The sequence below is a fragment of the Elephas maximus genome, chromosome 25 (genome assembly GCF_024166365.1).
Source record: "Elephas maximus indicus isolate mEleMax1 chromosome 25, mEleMax1 primary haplotype, whole genome shotgun sequence".
Classification (NCBI taxonomy): domain Eukaryota; kingdom Metazoa; phylum Chordata; class Mammalia; order Proboscidea; family Elephantidae; genus Elephas; species Elephas maximus.
Window position 1 is genome coordinate 24,210,623 of NC_064843.1, and position 17,171 is coordinate 24,227,793.

The 17,171-nt window shown below is 40.8% G+C and overlaps 1 protein-coding gene across 1 annotated transcript; it reads right to left on the bottom strand.

Moving 5' to 3' along the window:
* Positions 1–14,807: 14,807 nt before the first annotated feature.
* Positions 14,808–16,399, bottom strand: LOC126067851 (elafin-like). The gene is made up of 3 exons (XM_049870134.1): positions 16,321–16,399; positions 15,070–15,336; positions 14,808–14,837 (listed from the first exon to the last, which is right to left on the bottom strand). Exons 1-2 carry the CDS (start codon positions 16,397–16,399, stop codon positions 15,071–15,073), a joined length of 345 nt encoding a protein of 114 aa, XP_049726091.1. The 3' UTR covers positions 14,808–14,837; position 15,070.
* Between the last annotated feature and the right edge of the window lie 772 nt (positions 16,400–17,171).

A 17,171-nucleotide genomic window follows, 5' to 3' on the forward strand; every position in this document is an offset into this window, starting at 1 on the left:
AAAGGCATTCAACTGTGTGGATCATAACAAACTATGGATAACACTGCGAAGAATGGGAATTCCAGAACACTTAATTGTGCTCATGAGGAACCTGTACATAGATCAAGAGGCAGTCATTCTAGCAGAACAAGGGGACTCTGCGTGATTTAAAGTCAGGAAAGGTGTGAAGCAGGGTTGTATCTTTCACCACATTTATTCGATCTGTATGCTGAGCAAATAATCTGAGAAGCTGGACTATAGGGAGAAGAATGTGGCATCAGGATTGGAGGAAGACTCCATTAACGACCTGCATTATGCAGATGACACAACCTTGCTTGCTGAAAGTTAAGAGGGCTTGAAGCACTTACTGAGGAAGATCGTTCCTTGGGGGTGTGACCTGCATCTGAATATAAGTAAGCGTTCTGGCTTTTTGCTCACCCTGGACCCTGTGGCTGCCCCCTCTTCATCTGGCTCTTGAGACTTGAGCTATCAGCTTATCTGCAGATCTTGGGATTTGCTGATCTTCATAGCCTGAGAGTGGAAGCTCTGCTCTCCAACCCGCCGATCTTGGGTTCGCCAGCCCCTGTGGCTAAGTGAATCTAGAGAAGTCTCTATCCCGATCCACAGACTTGGGATGCCCCAGCCTCTACACTCGCATGAGCCGTTTCCTTGATATAAACTCTCTATATTTATATTTATACGATTTACTGGTTTTGCTTCTCTAGAGAACCCAGCCTAAGACAGACTTCCAGAAGAACAAACAAATCTGCCTTGGAAGAAGTTAAGCCAGAATGCTGCTTAGAAGCAAGGATATTGAGACCTGTCTCATGTACTTTGGACATGTTATCAGGAAGGATCAGTCTCTGGCGAAGGACATCATGCTCGGTAAGGTGCAGGGTCATCTAAAGCTAGGAAGACCCTCAACAAAATGGATTAACACAGTGGCTGCAACAATAGGCTCGAGCATAAGAGCAATCACGCGGATGGTGCAGGATCAGAGAGTGTTTTGTTCTGTTGTACATGTGGTCGCTGTGAGTCAGAACCAAGACCGCCGCACCTAATGACAACAAAAATTTATATTCTGGCTCATGTAAATATTAACATGCTACTAAGAAAATACAAAATACAAAGTGTATTTTGTACGTACATTGCATTTTCTCTGAAAATTAACAATTAGAATTGTAATATTTAGTATTGCAAATATTTAAGATGTACATTCTTCCTTTTTTTAAATTGCAGTAAAAATACAGATAACATATTTGCCCATTCAGCATTTTTCACGTGTACAATTCAATAAAACCAAGCACATCAGTCATGTTGTACAACCATCGCCAATATCCATCGTCAAATTTTCCAGGACTCTTTTGGTATTTTCACACTTAAGATGGACTTGCTCTTTCCGGGAATGATTTTATTGCAATCCTAGACTCGCCATTCTTCTCTTCTTTTTTGTACACATTTATTTATGGACCTCAGTTTTCTTTCTGAAAAGACAGAAGCAAGAGTTCAAGAGAGCTCTCCATTGAAAAAAAAAATTTTTTTTTCCATACAGTAATTTGAAGGTCTTAATATTCTCTGACTTCTGAGTATTTTGAAGGCATAGGGTTTGCATGACTTTATTGTTCTTTTTGTTGAATTATATAATTTTTCAAGAACGTATTGAGAGATTTAGATTTACACGGACACTATGACCCCAGCTACCCTGGAAGTCTGGTGAACTTTTTTTTTTTTAAATATTCAACGTGGGAATACTTTTCTAAGAAAAACAGAAATTTAACTTCTTAAAAATTGAAAAGATTTGCCTGACAAAATATTGCATAAATAAAGTAAAACAATAGTTAACCACTAACCAGAAAAATATTCATAAAATATGAAAGCAGTCAATTTTCTTTATATAAAAAAGTTCCCAGAAATCAATTAAAACAATCTCAACAGCCTAATACAAATGGGAGCAAAGGGCCTCAAAAGGTAATTCCTGGGGGGGGGGGGCGCGGGGGGAGTGTTAATGCCTGAATGAATATGAAAAGATGTACCATCTTCCTGATTATTAAATAAACACGGGCGAAACACCATTGCATTGCCATTCCATTTTTCTGTACCACATTGGATTCACTAACAACTTCAGGCAAATTCTTTCCCTTCTTTGGGCCCCAGTTCTATCAAATGTAAAAAAATGAGAGCGCTGGAGAGATTGTCTCTAAGGGCCCCTTCAGACCCTTCTATAAGGAAAGAGCCTCAAAGATTCTATCAAAACCATTGTTCTGAAAGTTGTGAGGTAGAAATGCAGGGATTCGAGACAATTTAAAATGGAGAATGAAGAAGTGTTACGGACCCCACTGAGAATAGCTGATTTGCAAATTTGTCAAATTGCTTTCATCTGCAGCAACGTATCAAATTCACTTTTGTTTTGACATGTTACCGTGTGCTGTTCCATCACTCTGGAAAGCCTATCTCAACCCTACGGACTACCTGTGTGGTTCAGATCAAGGAAATCCCTCAACGTGACCTTACTGAGATGCCAGTTCTAGGCTCAACATTATCATGGAGCACTCTGTGACTTTTGGCTTCTCTTTTGGCCTCAGTTTTCTCATCTTTGATCAGGAGGTGGTTCATCATAACCTTAAAGTGTACCTCCTGCTCTAGATGAAATGGAAGGCTGTGTGACCAGGGAAAATGTCAAGAGCTGATAGCCTGCTTTTACCTCCTACGGCTGGAGCCTGCCTACTTCTGACAGAGCTGACACACATCACCGACTGGAAGAGAATGTCCCCTGCCCAGTTCCAGATAGGACAAAAGGAGTGTCCAGAGTTTGCCCTAAACTAACGAGTGACTGCTCTATTGTTCTGCCTCAGGGATGAACACGAGAATCAGAGATGGACAGAGGGCCCCTGCTTCAAAGAGGAGCGTGGGGTCCTGGTGGATGCTGAATCCCAGGTGGGGAAACAACAGGGAGATGAGTCTTCCCCCTGTTAAGAAATGCTTGCTACAGGGAGATGAGTCTTCTCTCATTACTAAATGCTGGCTGTCTGCTGTACCCACCAAGCCACTGTGAGTACTACCAACGACATTTTAGGTGACCTTAATAGGCCCAGGTAGCTCTCAAATCCACTCATTCTCCCTCCTGACTTCCTCCCCCAAATTACCACTCAGTCAGGCATACCCTTATAAAGCTCTAGGACATTTGGAGTTTCAATGACATCACAATTAGAAAACTTCACTTGCTCTTGCCTTCCTCTTTTACAGATGGTGTTACTGAGGCTCTGATAGGGGAAGGAACTTATCCAAGTCAGTTAGGAACAGAACTTAGGTCTGGGGGATGGCAAAACATTGCCTGTTTCTAAAATTGAGAAGGGAATTAGAGATTGGAGGTTACATGGAAGGAATATAAAGCTGGATATCTAAACAGGGACGAGAAGATTCTTCCCTATGCAAGAAGGCAGTCTCCCAAGTAAGCAGGACCAACCCCACATGGGAGCCTGAAATCAAGGGATGTTTGGTCCTAAGTCATATCTCCCAAAACGGGTCCCTCATCACGCTGTGAACACTTTATTTCTTCGAATTAATTTCCTTTGAAGTTATAAATGATTGGAAAATACTGGGAGGCTCCAGATATCAAAGACAAGTGGTTAGACATGATTGGAATCACAGAAATTTACATCTGAAAAATCTGATCAAGCAAGCCAGTTCCATGGAACGGTGGAATGAACCCTGGCCTGCGAGTCAGGAAACCTGGACTCCAGTTCTGGTCTAGCCCTGACTTGCCGTGTGAAGTTGACAAAGGCATTTCCCCAGTTAACGGGCCTGTACCATCAGGATAAAGAAAGGGGGGAACTATGTCTCTCCATAGCCATTTTGTTGCCATATATCCCCTTCAAGGATTGTTGTGTTTATCACGTGCCTGTGCAGGGGCCAGCAAAGTGAAAATGGGTCTCACACTTCTTTTGTAAGACCTGAATCTCCTAGCCCTTGCCTGGTTCCAGCACTCCTCAGACAAACCTAGCTGTCTTAGTTACATCCTCCCATTGCTTGAGTAGTTGGGAGAACCAGGACCCCATAACTGCATTTGAAATCTTGTTTGTGTCTGGAGGATAAGCTCCACTGTGTGGATCTTGTTCAGAACTATTTCATAGGAAAGGAATGTTGTAGAAGCAAGAAAAATAGCTTCTCTTTCAACTTTTCCAATACATCACAGTTTAGGTGCTTTCTTTTTATTTCTACTTTGATGCCTTTTGAGAGCACTGAGGATTTTTCTCTAAGTCATTTCAGAGAGTGGCTCCCAGAAGACTTCTAGGTTGCTGAAGACAAGTGGATTTGGGGGGTTGGATGGTGAGCAACTTCCCAAATCTCATCCCTAAGTGATATGCAATAACCCTATAACTACAAAATTTCTATGCAAAACCATAATCTCAACATTACTTGTTGACAGAGAATGTCAAAACTGAAAAATAACTGTGTCTGAAAAAAGGGAAAGCAACAAATTCCAGCACTGGGGTCTCACACGCTCCCATTCTTCCTTGCCCCACTGTGAAGTACAAACCAAAAAACCCACTGCCGTCGAGTCGGTTCTGACTCATAGCGACCCTATAGGACAGAGTAGAACCACCCCATAGAGTTTCCAAGGAGCGCCTGGCGGATCTGAACTGCCAACCTCTTGGTTAGCAGCCGTAGCACTCAACCACTACACCACCAGGGTCTCCGTGAAGTACAAAGCTTTGCAAAATCAGACCAAAGAAACTGCTGGGGAGACAGAGGAGGAATACTAGTGAAGGGGCCTGAGGGAGAGTCAGAATGGTCACCAGAAAGATTAAGTCAACTCTAAACCTTAAAGTTCTAAAAACAGTAACTGGGAAGACCAGAGCAAAATATAGAGGCAAAATTCCTCAACACAATGCTAGCAAACTGATCCTAGAAGTATAATAAAAGGATTATACACTATGACCAAGTGGGATTTATCCCAGGAATTCATGAATGGTTCAACATATAAATCAATGTAATACACCACATTAAAAAAATGAAGGAAAAAAATCATCTCAATTACTGCAGAAAAAAGTTTGACGAAATTCGATACCATTTTATGATTAAAAATAGTCAACAAACTAGGGATAGAAAATAAATTCTTCAATATGATAGACAGCATTTATGAAAAATCCATAGCTAACATCACATCAAGAAGCCCTGGTGACGCAATGGTCAAGTGCCCTGCTGCTAACTGAAAGGTCAGTGGTTTGAATCCAACAGTGGCCCCTTGGGAGAAAAGACCTGGTGATCTGCTTCTGTAAAGATTACAGCCTAGGAAACCCTATGGGGGAAGTTCTACTCTGTCCTATAGGGTCACAATAAGTCAGAATCGACTTGATGGCACACAACAACAAATCAATAGAGAAAGACTGAAAACTTTCCACCTAAGATCAGGAACAAGACAAGGATGCCCACTTTTACCACTGCTATCCAACACTTTTTTATCCAACACTGTACTGGAAGTTCTATCTGGAGGAATTAGACAAGAAAGGGAAATAAAAGGCATACAATTGGAAAGAAAGAGGCAAAATTATCTCTATTCCTAGATGACATAATTTTATATATAGAAAACTGGAAAGAATTCACAAAAACTTTCAGAGCTAATGAACTCAGCAAAGTTTCAAGATACAATCACACAAAAATCCACTGTATTTCTATACACAAGCAACAATCTGGAAAAGAAATTAAGAAAACAATTCCATTTACAATAGCATCAAAAAGAATAAAGTAACTTAAGAATAAACTGAAGCAAGGAGGTGCAAGTCTTGTACACTAAAAACTATGAAACACTGTTGAAAAAAATTAAAGAAGACCTAAATAAATAAAAAGACATCCCATGTTCATGGATTAGAATTTTTAATATTGCTGAGATGGAAATACTCTCCAAAATGATCTACAGATTCAGTGCAATTCCTATCAAAATCTCAATGTCCTTTTTTCTAGAAACCTTAAAACTGACCTTAAAATTCATATGAAATTGCAAGAAACCCAGAATAGCCAAAATAATCTTGAAAAAGAAAACAAAGTAGGAGTACTCACACTTCCTGATTTCAAAACTTACTACAATGTTACAGTAATCAAGACAGTGTGGTACTAGCATAAGCACAGACATAGAAACAAATGTGATAGAACTAGAACTGAGAGCCCAGAAATAAACTCATACATCTGTGGTCAGTTGATTTTCAACAAGAGTTCCTAGACCATTCAATAAGGAAAAAATAGTCTGGTCAACAAATGGTGCTGGGACAACTGGATATCCACATGCAAAAAAATGAAGCTGGACCCTCATCTCACACCATATGCAAAAAATAACTCAAAATGGATCAAAAACTTAAATATAGGAGCTAAAACTATTAGAAGAAAACATAGGAGTAAACCTTCATTTACTTGGATTTGGCAATGGTTCCTTAGGTATGACACAAAAGTACAAGTAACAAAAAGAAAAATAGGTACACTGAACTTCATAAAAACTTTAAACTTTTGTGCATTAAAGGACTATTTAAAAAGTAAAAAAATAACCCACAGAATAAGAGAAGATACTTGCAAATCATACATCTGATAAGGGTCTGGTATCCACAATATATAAAGAACCCTTAAAACTCATCAACCAAAACAAAACAAACATAAAATCCCATCTAAAAAATGAACAAAGGATTTGAATAAATTTTTCTCCAACGAAGATATGCAAATGGACAACAAGCACTTGAAAAGACGCTCAGCATCATCAGTCATCAGGGAAATGCAAATTCAAATTATAATGAGATACCACTTCACACCCTTATAGGATGGCCATTATTAAAATATATATTTTTAAAGGGAAAATAATAAGCGTGGGGTGGAATGTGAAGAAATTAGAACTCTTGTACGTTGCTGGTGGGAATGTAAGATGGTGCAGCCACCCTGGAAAATAGTTTGGTGGTGTCTCAATAATTTAAACATAGCACTAACAATTCGACTGCTAGGTGTACATTCAAAAGAGCTGAAAATACGTGTTCAATAAAAAGTTGTACACACATGTTCATAGCAGCACTAATTATAATAGCCAAACGATGGAAACAATCCAAATGTCTATCAACTGATACCAAACCAAACCAACCCAGTGCCATCGAGTCGATTCCGACTCATAGCGACCCTATAGGACAGAGTAGAACTGCCCCATAGAGTTTCCAAGGAGCACCTGGCAGAAATGGAAAAACAAAATGTGTTATAATTCATCCAATGGAATACTATTTACCCATAAAAAGGAATAAAGTATTTATACATGCTACAACATGCATGAGCCTTGAAAACATGATGCTAAGTGAAAGACACCAAACACAAAGACCACATATTGTATGACTCCACTTATATAAAATAGGTAAATCCATTGAGACAGAAAGCAGATCAGCAATTTCCAGGGGCTGGGGGAAGAAAGTGATGGGGACGGACTACTTAATGGGTATGGAGTTTCCATACGGAGTGACGAAAATGTTCTGGAACTAGACAGGGGTCATGGTTGCACGGCATTGTGAATGCACTTGATGCCAGTGGATTGTACACTTTAAATTGGTTAAAGTCATATATTTTATGTTATGTGTATTTTACCATAATAAAAAAAAATGTGCAAAAGTAACATTATAAAAAATTTAAACAAAAAAAAAATCATGTATTTTAACTATAGACAATGAAGGTATTTTTTTCTTTACCAGTTTAAAAAAAAAAAAAAGGAAATGCAAAGGGCTACGAATAGTCAATGCATTCTTGAGGAAACACAACAGAGAGAATTCACCCAAGAGGGCTGCCCTAGAATCCTGAGGTATAAAACGTAAGGGTGGGCTTGTTCTACCACATCACAAGACCTATTTTAAAAGCCATACTAATTAAGGTATACTAGCACAGGTACATGTATAGACAAATAGAACGGAAACAAATCCACAAATATTTACACATGTAAACCTAGTTTATGATAACCCAACCCAGACCCAGTGCCATCGAGTGAGAGGAAGTAATTAATGCGGAAAGGATGGTCTATTCAATAAATGGTGCTAAGAAAAATTGTTTATACATAGAGAAAAAAACTGAAATTGAATCCTTATCTCATGCCATAGACAAAAATCAACTGAATGGATTAAAAGCTTAAACATAAAAGGAAAAAGTTATGAAACTTTTAAAAGGCAATATAAAAGAATATCTTTAGGGTCTATCTTGGGACTAGGAAGAATTTCTTAACTAAAAGGTAAAATACACCAGCCATGAGGAAAAATACTGATCAATTTAAATATTAAAATTAAGAGTTTATAATACTATCAAGTAACTGGAAATAAATGTAAAGAAATACATGCAAGATCCTACACTGAAAACAATAAAACTATATTGACAGAAATTTAAAAAATATCTAAATAAATATATACCATGTTTGTGGTTTGGAAGAATTTTTTTTTTTAGTAATTTTTATTGTGCTTTAAGTGAAAGTTTACAAATCAAGTCAGTCTGTCACATATAAGCTTATATATACCTTACTCCATACTCCCACTTGCTCTTCCCCTAATGAGTCAGCCCTTCCAGTCTCTCCTTTCGTGACAATTTTGCCAGCTTCCAACTCACTCTATCCTCCCATCCCCCCTCCACATAGGAGATGCCAACACAGTCTCAAGTGTCCACCTGATATCATTAGCTCACTCTTCATCAGCATCTCTCTCCTACCCACTGTCCAGTCCCTTTCATGTCTGATGAGTTGTCTTCGGGGATGGTTCCTGTTCTGTGTCAACAGAAGGTTTGGGGACCATGACCGCCAGGATTCCTCTAGTCTCAGTCAGACCATTAAGTCTGGTCTTTTTATGAGAATTTGGGGTCTGCATCCCACTGATCTCTTGCTCCCTCAGGGGTTCTCTGTTGCGCTCCCTGTCAGGGCAGTCATCGATTGTGGCCAGGCACCAACTAGTTCTTCTGGTCTCAGGATGATGTAGGTCTCTGGTTCATGTGGCCCTTTCTGTCTCTTGGGCTCTTAGTTATCGTGTGACCTTGGTGTTCTTCATTCTCCTTTGCTCCAGGTGGGTTGAGACCAATTGATGCATCTTAGATGGCCGCTTGTTAGCATTTAAGACCCCAGGCGCCACATTTCAAAGTGGGATGCAGAATGTTTTCATAATAGAATTATTTTGCCAATTGACTTAGAAGTCCCCTTAAACCATGGTCCCCAAACCCCCGCCATTGCTCCGCTGACCTTTGAAGCCTTCAGTTTATCCCGGAAACTTCTTTGCTTTTGGTCCAGTCCAGTTGAGCTGACCTTCCATGTATTGAGTATTGTCCATCCCTTCACCTAAAGCAGTTCTTACCTACTAATTAATTAGTAAAAAACCCTCTCCCAGCCTCCCTCCCTCCCCGCCTCGGAACCACAGAAGTATGTGTTCTTCTCAGTTTATACTATTTCTCAAGATCTTATAATAGTGGTCTTATACAATATTTGTCCTTTTGCATCTGACTAATTTCGCTCAGCATAATGCCTTCCAGGTTCCTCCATGTTATGAAATGTTTCACAGATTCGTCACTGTTCTTTATCGATACGTAGTATTCCACTGTGTGAATAGACCATAATTTATTTAACCATTCATCCTTGATGGACACCTTGGTTGCTTCCAGCTTTTTGCTATTGTAAACAGTGCTGCAATAAACATGGGTGTGAATATATCTGCTTGTGTAAAGGCTCTTATTTCTCTAGGGTATATTCCGAGGAGTGGGATTTCTGGGTTGTATGGTAGTTCTATTTCTAACTGTTTAAGATATCGCCAGATAGATTTCCAAAGTGGTTGTACCATTTTACATTCCCACCAGCAGTGTATAAGAGTTCCAATCTCTCCGCAGCCTCTCCAACATTTATTATTTTGTGTTTTTTGGAGTGAAATGGAATCTCATCGTGGTTTTAATTTGCATTTCTCTAATGGCTAATGATCGAGAGCATTTTCTCATGTATCTGTCAGCTGCCTGAATATCTTCTTTAGTGAAGTGCGTGTTCATATCCTTTGCCCACTTTTTGATTGGGTTGTTTGTCTTTTTGTGGTTGAGTTTTAACAGAATCATATAGATTTTAGAGATCAGGCGCTGGTCAGAGATGTCATAGCTGAAAATTTTTTCCCAGTCTGTAGGTGGTCTTTTTACTCTTTTGGTGAAGTCTTTAGATGAGCATAGGTATTTGATTTTTAGGAGCTCCCAGTTATCTGGTTTCTCTTTGTCATTTTTGGTAATGTTTTGTATTCTGCTTATGCCTTGTATTAGGGCTCCTAACGTTGTCCCTATTTTTTCTTCCATGATCTTTATCGTTTTAGTCTGTATGTTTAGGTCTTTGATTCACTTGGAGTTAGTTTTTGTGCTTGGTGTGAGGTATGGGTCCTGTTTCATTTTTTTGCAAATGGATATCCAGTTATGCCAGCACCATTTGTTAAAAAGACTATCTTTTCCCCAATTAACTGACACTGGGCCTTTGTCAAATATCAGCAGCTCATATGTGGATGGATTTATATCTGGGTTCTCAATTCTGTTCCATTGGTCTAGGCGCCTGTTGTTATACCAGTACCAGGGTGTTTTGACTACTGTGGCTATATAATATGTTCTAAAATCAGGTAGAGTGAGGCCTCCTACTTCCTTCTTTTTCAGTAATGCTTTACTTATCCGGGGCTTCTTTCCTTTCCTTATGAAGTTGGTGATTTGTTTCTCCATCACATTAAAAAATGTCATTGGAATTTGGATCGGAAGTGCATTGTATATATAGATGGCTTTTGGTAGAATAGACATTTTTACTATGTTAAGGGAAGACTATATTTTATAGATGTCAATTTCCACCACCATCACCCCTTGAAAAAATTGAACTTAAATAGGTTTAATATAATCCCAATCAAAATCTTAGTAGATTTTCCTGTGGAATTCATCAGAGTGAATCTGAACTTTATATGGAAATGCAAATGGGCCAAGTATAGACAAAAGAATCTTAAAGAAGAAGAAGGAAGAGAAAAGAAGGAAAAAGAAGAAACAAAAACAATGACAACTATAACTAATATCAAGACTTAACATAAAGCTATAATAATTGAGACACTGTGGTATTAGAGCAAGGAGAGCCAAACAGACCAATGGAACAGAATAGAGTCCAAACACAAATCCACACATATACAATCACCTGATTTATGACAAAGGTATCACTGCAGTGCTGTGGGGAAAGTATATCTTTTCAATAAATCCTGTGGGTCAACTGATTATCCATATGGAAAAAGAAATGAATCTTAACCCCTGCTTCATACCATGCAAAAAAAATCAAAGTGTCAAATGTAAAGTAATGAAGCCTTTAAAAGAAAACCTGGTAAAAATAAGGACAACACAAAAACGCTAACTGTAGAGGGAGATAATTGATAAGTGGAACTATGTTAAAATTAATAACTTGTTCTTCAAAACATACATCAATAGAATGAAAATGCAACCCATGGAATGAGAGAAGATATTTATAATATACATATATCCAAAAGAGGGCTCATCCGGGATATATAAATGACTTCAACAAATCAGTAAGGAACAAACAACCCAATAGGAAATACCGGCAAAATATCTGGACAGACATTTCACAAAGGAGGCTATCCAATTGGCCAATAAATGTGTGAAAAGGCACTCAATTGATTACTCATCAAGGAAATGCAAATGAAAACCACAACACAGTATTACCGTACAACCATCAGAGTGACTAACATGAAAAAGAAATGTTCAAAGATATGAAGCAACTGGAATTCTTATTCATGCAGATGATAGTGTGAACTGGTAAAACTAGAAAACTCTCTGACAGCAGCTCTAAAGCTGAACATCACACACTCCGTGATCCAGCATTTTCACTCCTAATTGTATTTAATATAATTAGGAAATATAATTATATATCCAACAGAAACACACATATATGTTCGCTAAAATACATGTTCAAAAATATTTATAGCAACATTATTTATAATATGAGTAACTGGAAACAACTCAAATGTCCATCAATCCTGGCACAGACAAGTAAATTGTGGGATATTCATACACAGTAGGATGAGCTAGAGCTGTACCCACGTATAGGGATGGTTATTTAAAAAACTGTATGAAATAAGTAACTTGAAGAAGAACACATAGAGTATCATCCATTTTTATTTAAAATATTCAAAACTAAATATATTGCTTAGAGAAACCTAAACAATATATTACTTTCAACTACAATGTGATAAGACTACAAACGAACATAAGAGAATGAATATCAGGTTCATGACAGCAGGATGTGATCAGTGAAGGGGACACAGGGAGCTTCTAAGACACTATTAATGTCCTATTTCCTAATCTGGTAGATGGATTCACAGGTGTTTGTTTTACTATAATGCTTCAAATTATAGGTATCATTCATAAACTCTTCTGTACATATGATTTATTTCAAAATTAAAAAGCAACTTGGGCAAAGAAGTTTCCTGAATAAACTGAATGCTTTGAAGGTCAGCGAAGCAGGGGCAGGGGTTTGGGGGCCATGGTTTCAGGGGACATCTAAGTAATTGGCAAAATAAAATCTATAAAGAAAACATTCTGCATCCCACTTTGAAGTGTGGTGTCTGGGGTCTTAAATGCTAGCAAGTGGCCATCTAAGATGCATCAATGAGTCTCAACCCACCTGGATCAAAGGAGAATGAAGAACACCAAGGACACAAGGTAATTACGAGCCCAAGAGACAGAAAGGGCCACATGCACCAGAGACTACATCATCCTGAGACCAGAAGAACTAGGTGGTGCCCAGCCACAACCGATGACTGCCCCGACAGGGAACACAACAGAGAACACCTGAGGGAGCAGGAGAACAGTGGGATGCAGACCCCATCCCAGAAAAAACCCAGTGAAAGACCCCATATTCTCATAAAAAGACCAGTCTTAATGGTCTGACTGAGACTAGAAGGACCCTGGCAGTCATGGACCCCAAAACTTCTGTAGGCCCAGGACAGGAAACATTCCCGAAGACAACTCATCAGACATGGATTGGACTGGACAATGGGTTGGAGAAAGATGCTGATGAGGAGTAAGCTACTTGTGTCAGGTGGACACTTGAGACTCTGTTGGCATCTCCTGTCTGGAGGGGAGATGGGAGGGTAGAGGGGGTTAGAAGCTGGCAAAATGGTCATGAAAAGAGAGACTGGAAGGAGGGAGCGGGCTGTCTCATTAGGGGGAGAGTAATTGGGAGTATGTAGTAAGACAGCAGTGGGTTTTAGTAAGGTGTATATAAGTTTATAAGTGAGAGACTGACTTGACTTGTAAACTTTCACTTAAAGTACAATAAAAATTATTTAAAAAAAACAAAAACAAAAACAACTTGGGAAGCCAATGGAATGAACGTCCTGATATTTGTCTACCAACTTCCCTAGAAGTTGCAGCCTTTTGGGCATGTGGTCTGAGTCCAGAGTATAAGTGAGTTTCACTCACTAGTTCATCATCCAATAACATTCCCTAGGATATCTAATTTCCTATTTCCTAGGTTAGAGGGATCCTTCTCTCCCCACACCCCACCTGACCTCACCTCAGACACTTCCACACTTTCGGTGCTACTCCTAGCAACAACCCACTTCCAAGTGCTAGTTTTAGGATGACCCAGGACTCTTGGTTTCCAAGGACAGAGCCCAACAGAGCCTAGCTTTGGCCAAAAGGTGAATTTATGGGGTCAATAGCAAATGGGAAGGGCGTGGATAAAGCTCCCTTCAGATAAAAATGAGAATAAAGGACTGCTACCGGAAAAAGCAAGGAGTAGCACAGTACTCCCTGTTCTTCCATCCCAAGCCTCTGCTCCCACTTTCACACATAGCAAGAGCCCAACACAGAAAGAGTTGGCTTTAACCTTGTTAGAAGAGCTGATTGTTTCAGAAACTGGTTCTTCCTGCTGAGGCTTTGGTCTTCCCTGAGAACTTCTTTGCATAAGGGTAACCAGGCAGGTAGAACAACAGCAGAGCCATGAGCTCATTCAAGTTTGCCCAACATAAGCCCACCTTTAACTTCACTGCCTGAGTCTGCCCTGCCTCCAACTTGTATGTCTCCAGAGGACACTATTCACCCACCCACTCACTCACACTAATGTATTAAGGCCTTAGTGTGTCCTGCCTCCTCATTCGCATCTTAAAATAGAAATCTTAACCTCAAGGAATGAAGTACTAACAGAGGAATCTCAGGCACAAATAGATGAAATTCTTAATGAGCAGAGATTTCCCAGTTATCTATATCATTCTTTTTATGTCTTCTTGGGAGTGTATAGATCCCAGGGAAACATGAAAGAAAAGAGAGCTCTAGGATCGGCCACAAAAGTAGGTGGTCACACTAGCAGGGATAACAGTAGCCAGGTAGATTGCAAAAGAAAGGATCTGCTGGCAGTTTATGCAAAGTTTTTGTTGTTTTTCCTGGTCCTAGGCCAAAAGCAAAATTTCCAGATTTCCGTTTCCTGGTGAAACGGAGACCGCAGTACTTCAGTTGACTATTGGATTTCTAATATTAAGTCTAAGAAGAAGCCTCTTGTTCTTGTCCCTGATCTCCTTCACATGCAGGGAACAGGTCTCGTGGGTCCCTCTCCCTTCGGCATTGGGAAGAGGGAGTCCCAACTGTACACCCGACTCCCCAGAGCTTCCAGGGGCTCACAAATCATAGCACCCAGAAACAAATGCAGCAAAAAGGGGTCTTTTTATTGGAAAGTTGATGAGAAAGGCAGCCCCACGCTTGGGCATCCTGAATGAGAAGAAGAATGGCATTGTGGGAGGGGATAGTGCTATGGGGCTCCAAGACCAGATAGTGGACTGTAGTCCTGAAGACTTCACAGTTGCAGTGAGGAGAGGTTCCACCTAGTGAGAGAGAAGAAATTCAGGGATGTCTCTCAGCAGGTCAAAGGCAGTGAGGAGGCAGGATCAACTCCGTGTATCTCTCCCCTCCCAGCACCCCAGTTATGGCCTCTGAGGCCCTGTAGTTTCTCCACCACCTCCCCATAACCTCTTCCCCGCTAGTCTGAGATCATTCCCCACCACTCAGCCTTCTTCTGTGCCCTCAGAAAGCCCTCTTCCTCTACCCAGTCCTTACCTCACTGGGGGTTCATACAGGCCATCCCACAAGAGCCAACACAGCACTTCTTGTTCCCTGGGCAGTCAGTGTCGCTCCCACAGCGGTTAGGGGGATTTAACATGGCACACCGGATCAATATTTCAGGGCAGGTGCCATCCTTTTGGAATAATGGACCTTTGTACCCTTGGATTGGATCTTGACCTTTAACTGGAACTTGTCCTTTAACCGAATCTTGTCCTTTGACCAAGACATGACCTTTGACAGAGTCTTGACCTTTGGCTGGAACTGTTAAAAGAAGGAGTGTACCAACATTTAGACCCACTGTCCCTGCTGCAGTTACCGTTCTTTCTCCTAGGTCCCCCAAGCCATGGCCTGAGATGTGGTCTGGCTCTTGGAAGGCTGTTCCCTTTTCTGGTCTACAGAATCATGGTTCCCTTTAATGTTCATCTTCCTCCTCCCTCTATTCCAAGTCTTGGTGCTCTCAGGGGCAGATACTGGGCAGAAGTGACAACCATTGCCATTTATAAGGAAACTGAGTGGAAGGAAATGAGCCCTGAGTTAAGTGCCAGGAGGCTTGGGCTCCATGCCAGCTCTGGCATTGGCCTTGACACTCACTCACTCCTCTCTAGGTCTCAATCCCTGTATGGCACAGTTTGCGCTCCTTTACTAACCAAAAGGTTGGCAGGTTGAATCCACCCAGGAGCACAGCAGAGGAAAGGCATGGCAATTTAATTCCATAAGATTACAGCCATTGAAAACCCTATGGAATACAGTTCTACTCTGACACACATGAGATCACCCATGAGCCAGAATTGACTTGACAGCAATGGGAAAGGAGGCAGTTTTCTCCTCAGTAAAATGGAAGTTTTCAAACTACATGATTTCTGAGGCCCTCTTGGCTCTTAACCTCCTCTTGGAGGACTGATCACTCGAGTGCTTTTATGGGGCAGAGAGAGGCAGCAGATAGAGTTCACACTCAGGGTCCAGAGTCCTGAGGCTCCTCGCTTTGTTGCATGTTCTGCACAGGTATCAACAACCCAGGCCATAGCCACATAACAACACTTCTCCTTCCTGAGACACTGGGGTAGAAACCACAGGGAGTCCACTGGACAACTCCCTGCTTTCTCTGGATACAACAAAAGCGGCCACAGACTGTGGGGCTCCATCCCTGCCTACTGCTCCAGAAGTACTCCCTGTCAGGACCCCGGAGGCCCCTCAGAGCCTCTTCTCAGCTCAACCCAGCCCCACCCAGGCCATCTGTCTACTTACCTCCTACAACAGCTGCCTCTACCACCAGCGTCCCAAGGACGAGGAACACCGTCAGAACCAAGAGGCTGCTGGACCTCATGTTGTCAGAAAGGTATGTAGCTAAGAGCTGAGGCCGAGGCTGGCTTTATACAGCTCCAGCTTGGCCTGTCATGAGGGGCGGGTCTATGCTCTAACAAGGGATAAGGACTGTATTCCTTCAGCAATGCCAGGAAATAACCACCCCTATCTTTTTATCCTAGGGGGAACTTGGGATTTTCCCCAAGGATTATTCACAGGGAAAAATAGCAGACACTCTGTCATATCACTTCTAATGGTCCCAAGAACAATGCCGCACTCTCATGGAGTAGCAGTATCGGCCTGCCCTGAGGCATCATCATGATCAAATCTTTCATATTTTGAAAGAACATGCGGCTCAGAGAAGAAAGGAATCATCCAAGTTCATTCAGCCAGCCAGTGGTAGGTCCAGTCTTCTGATTTCAAAACCAAGGTGTTCCCTCATTACACCCTGTTTCTGCCAGCCCCACCCAGACCTACCCTATCTTTTTACCCTTTGTAGGATTCAAACTAGGATTGTTCTTCATTCTCTCCAACCCTGAGAAAGAACCTATAAGGCAAATTTGCCTTGAAGGTCTAATGACAAATCTTTGCACTTTGCCTTTTTGCAGGTGGCCTTTGAGATACACCAAGAAAGTAATAGGGAAGGTGAAATTCTAATTTTGGAAGGGGATGGTGCCTTTGAAATCACAGTGGACAGGGAGAAAACATTCACAAAAATAAAAGGAAGAAAACAGAAATCATCTATAAGGTGGACATCTACCATTTATATGGCCAGAGTCCCTTCCTCCTTCTTA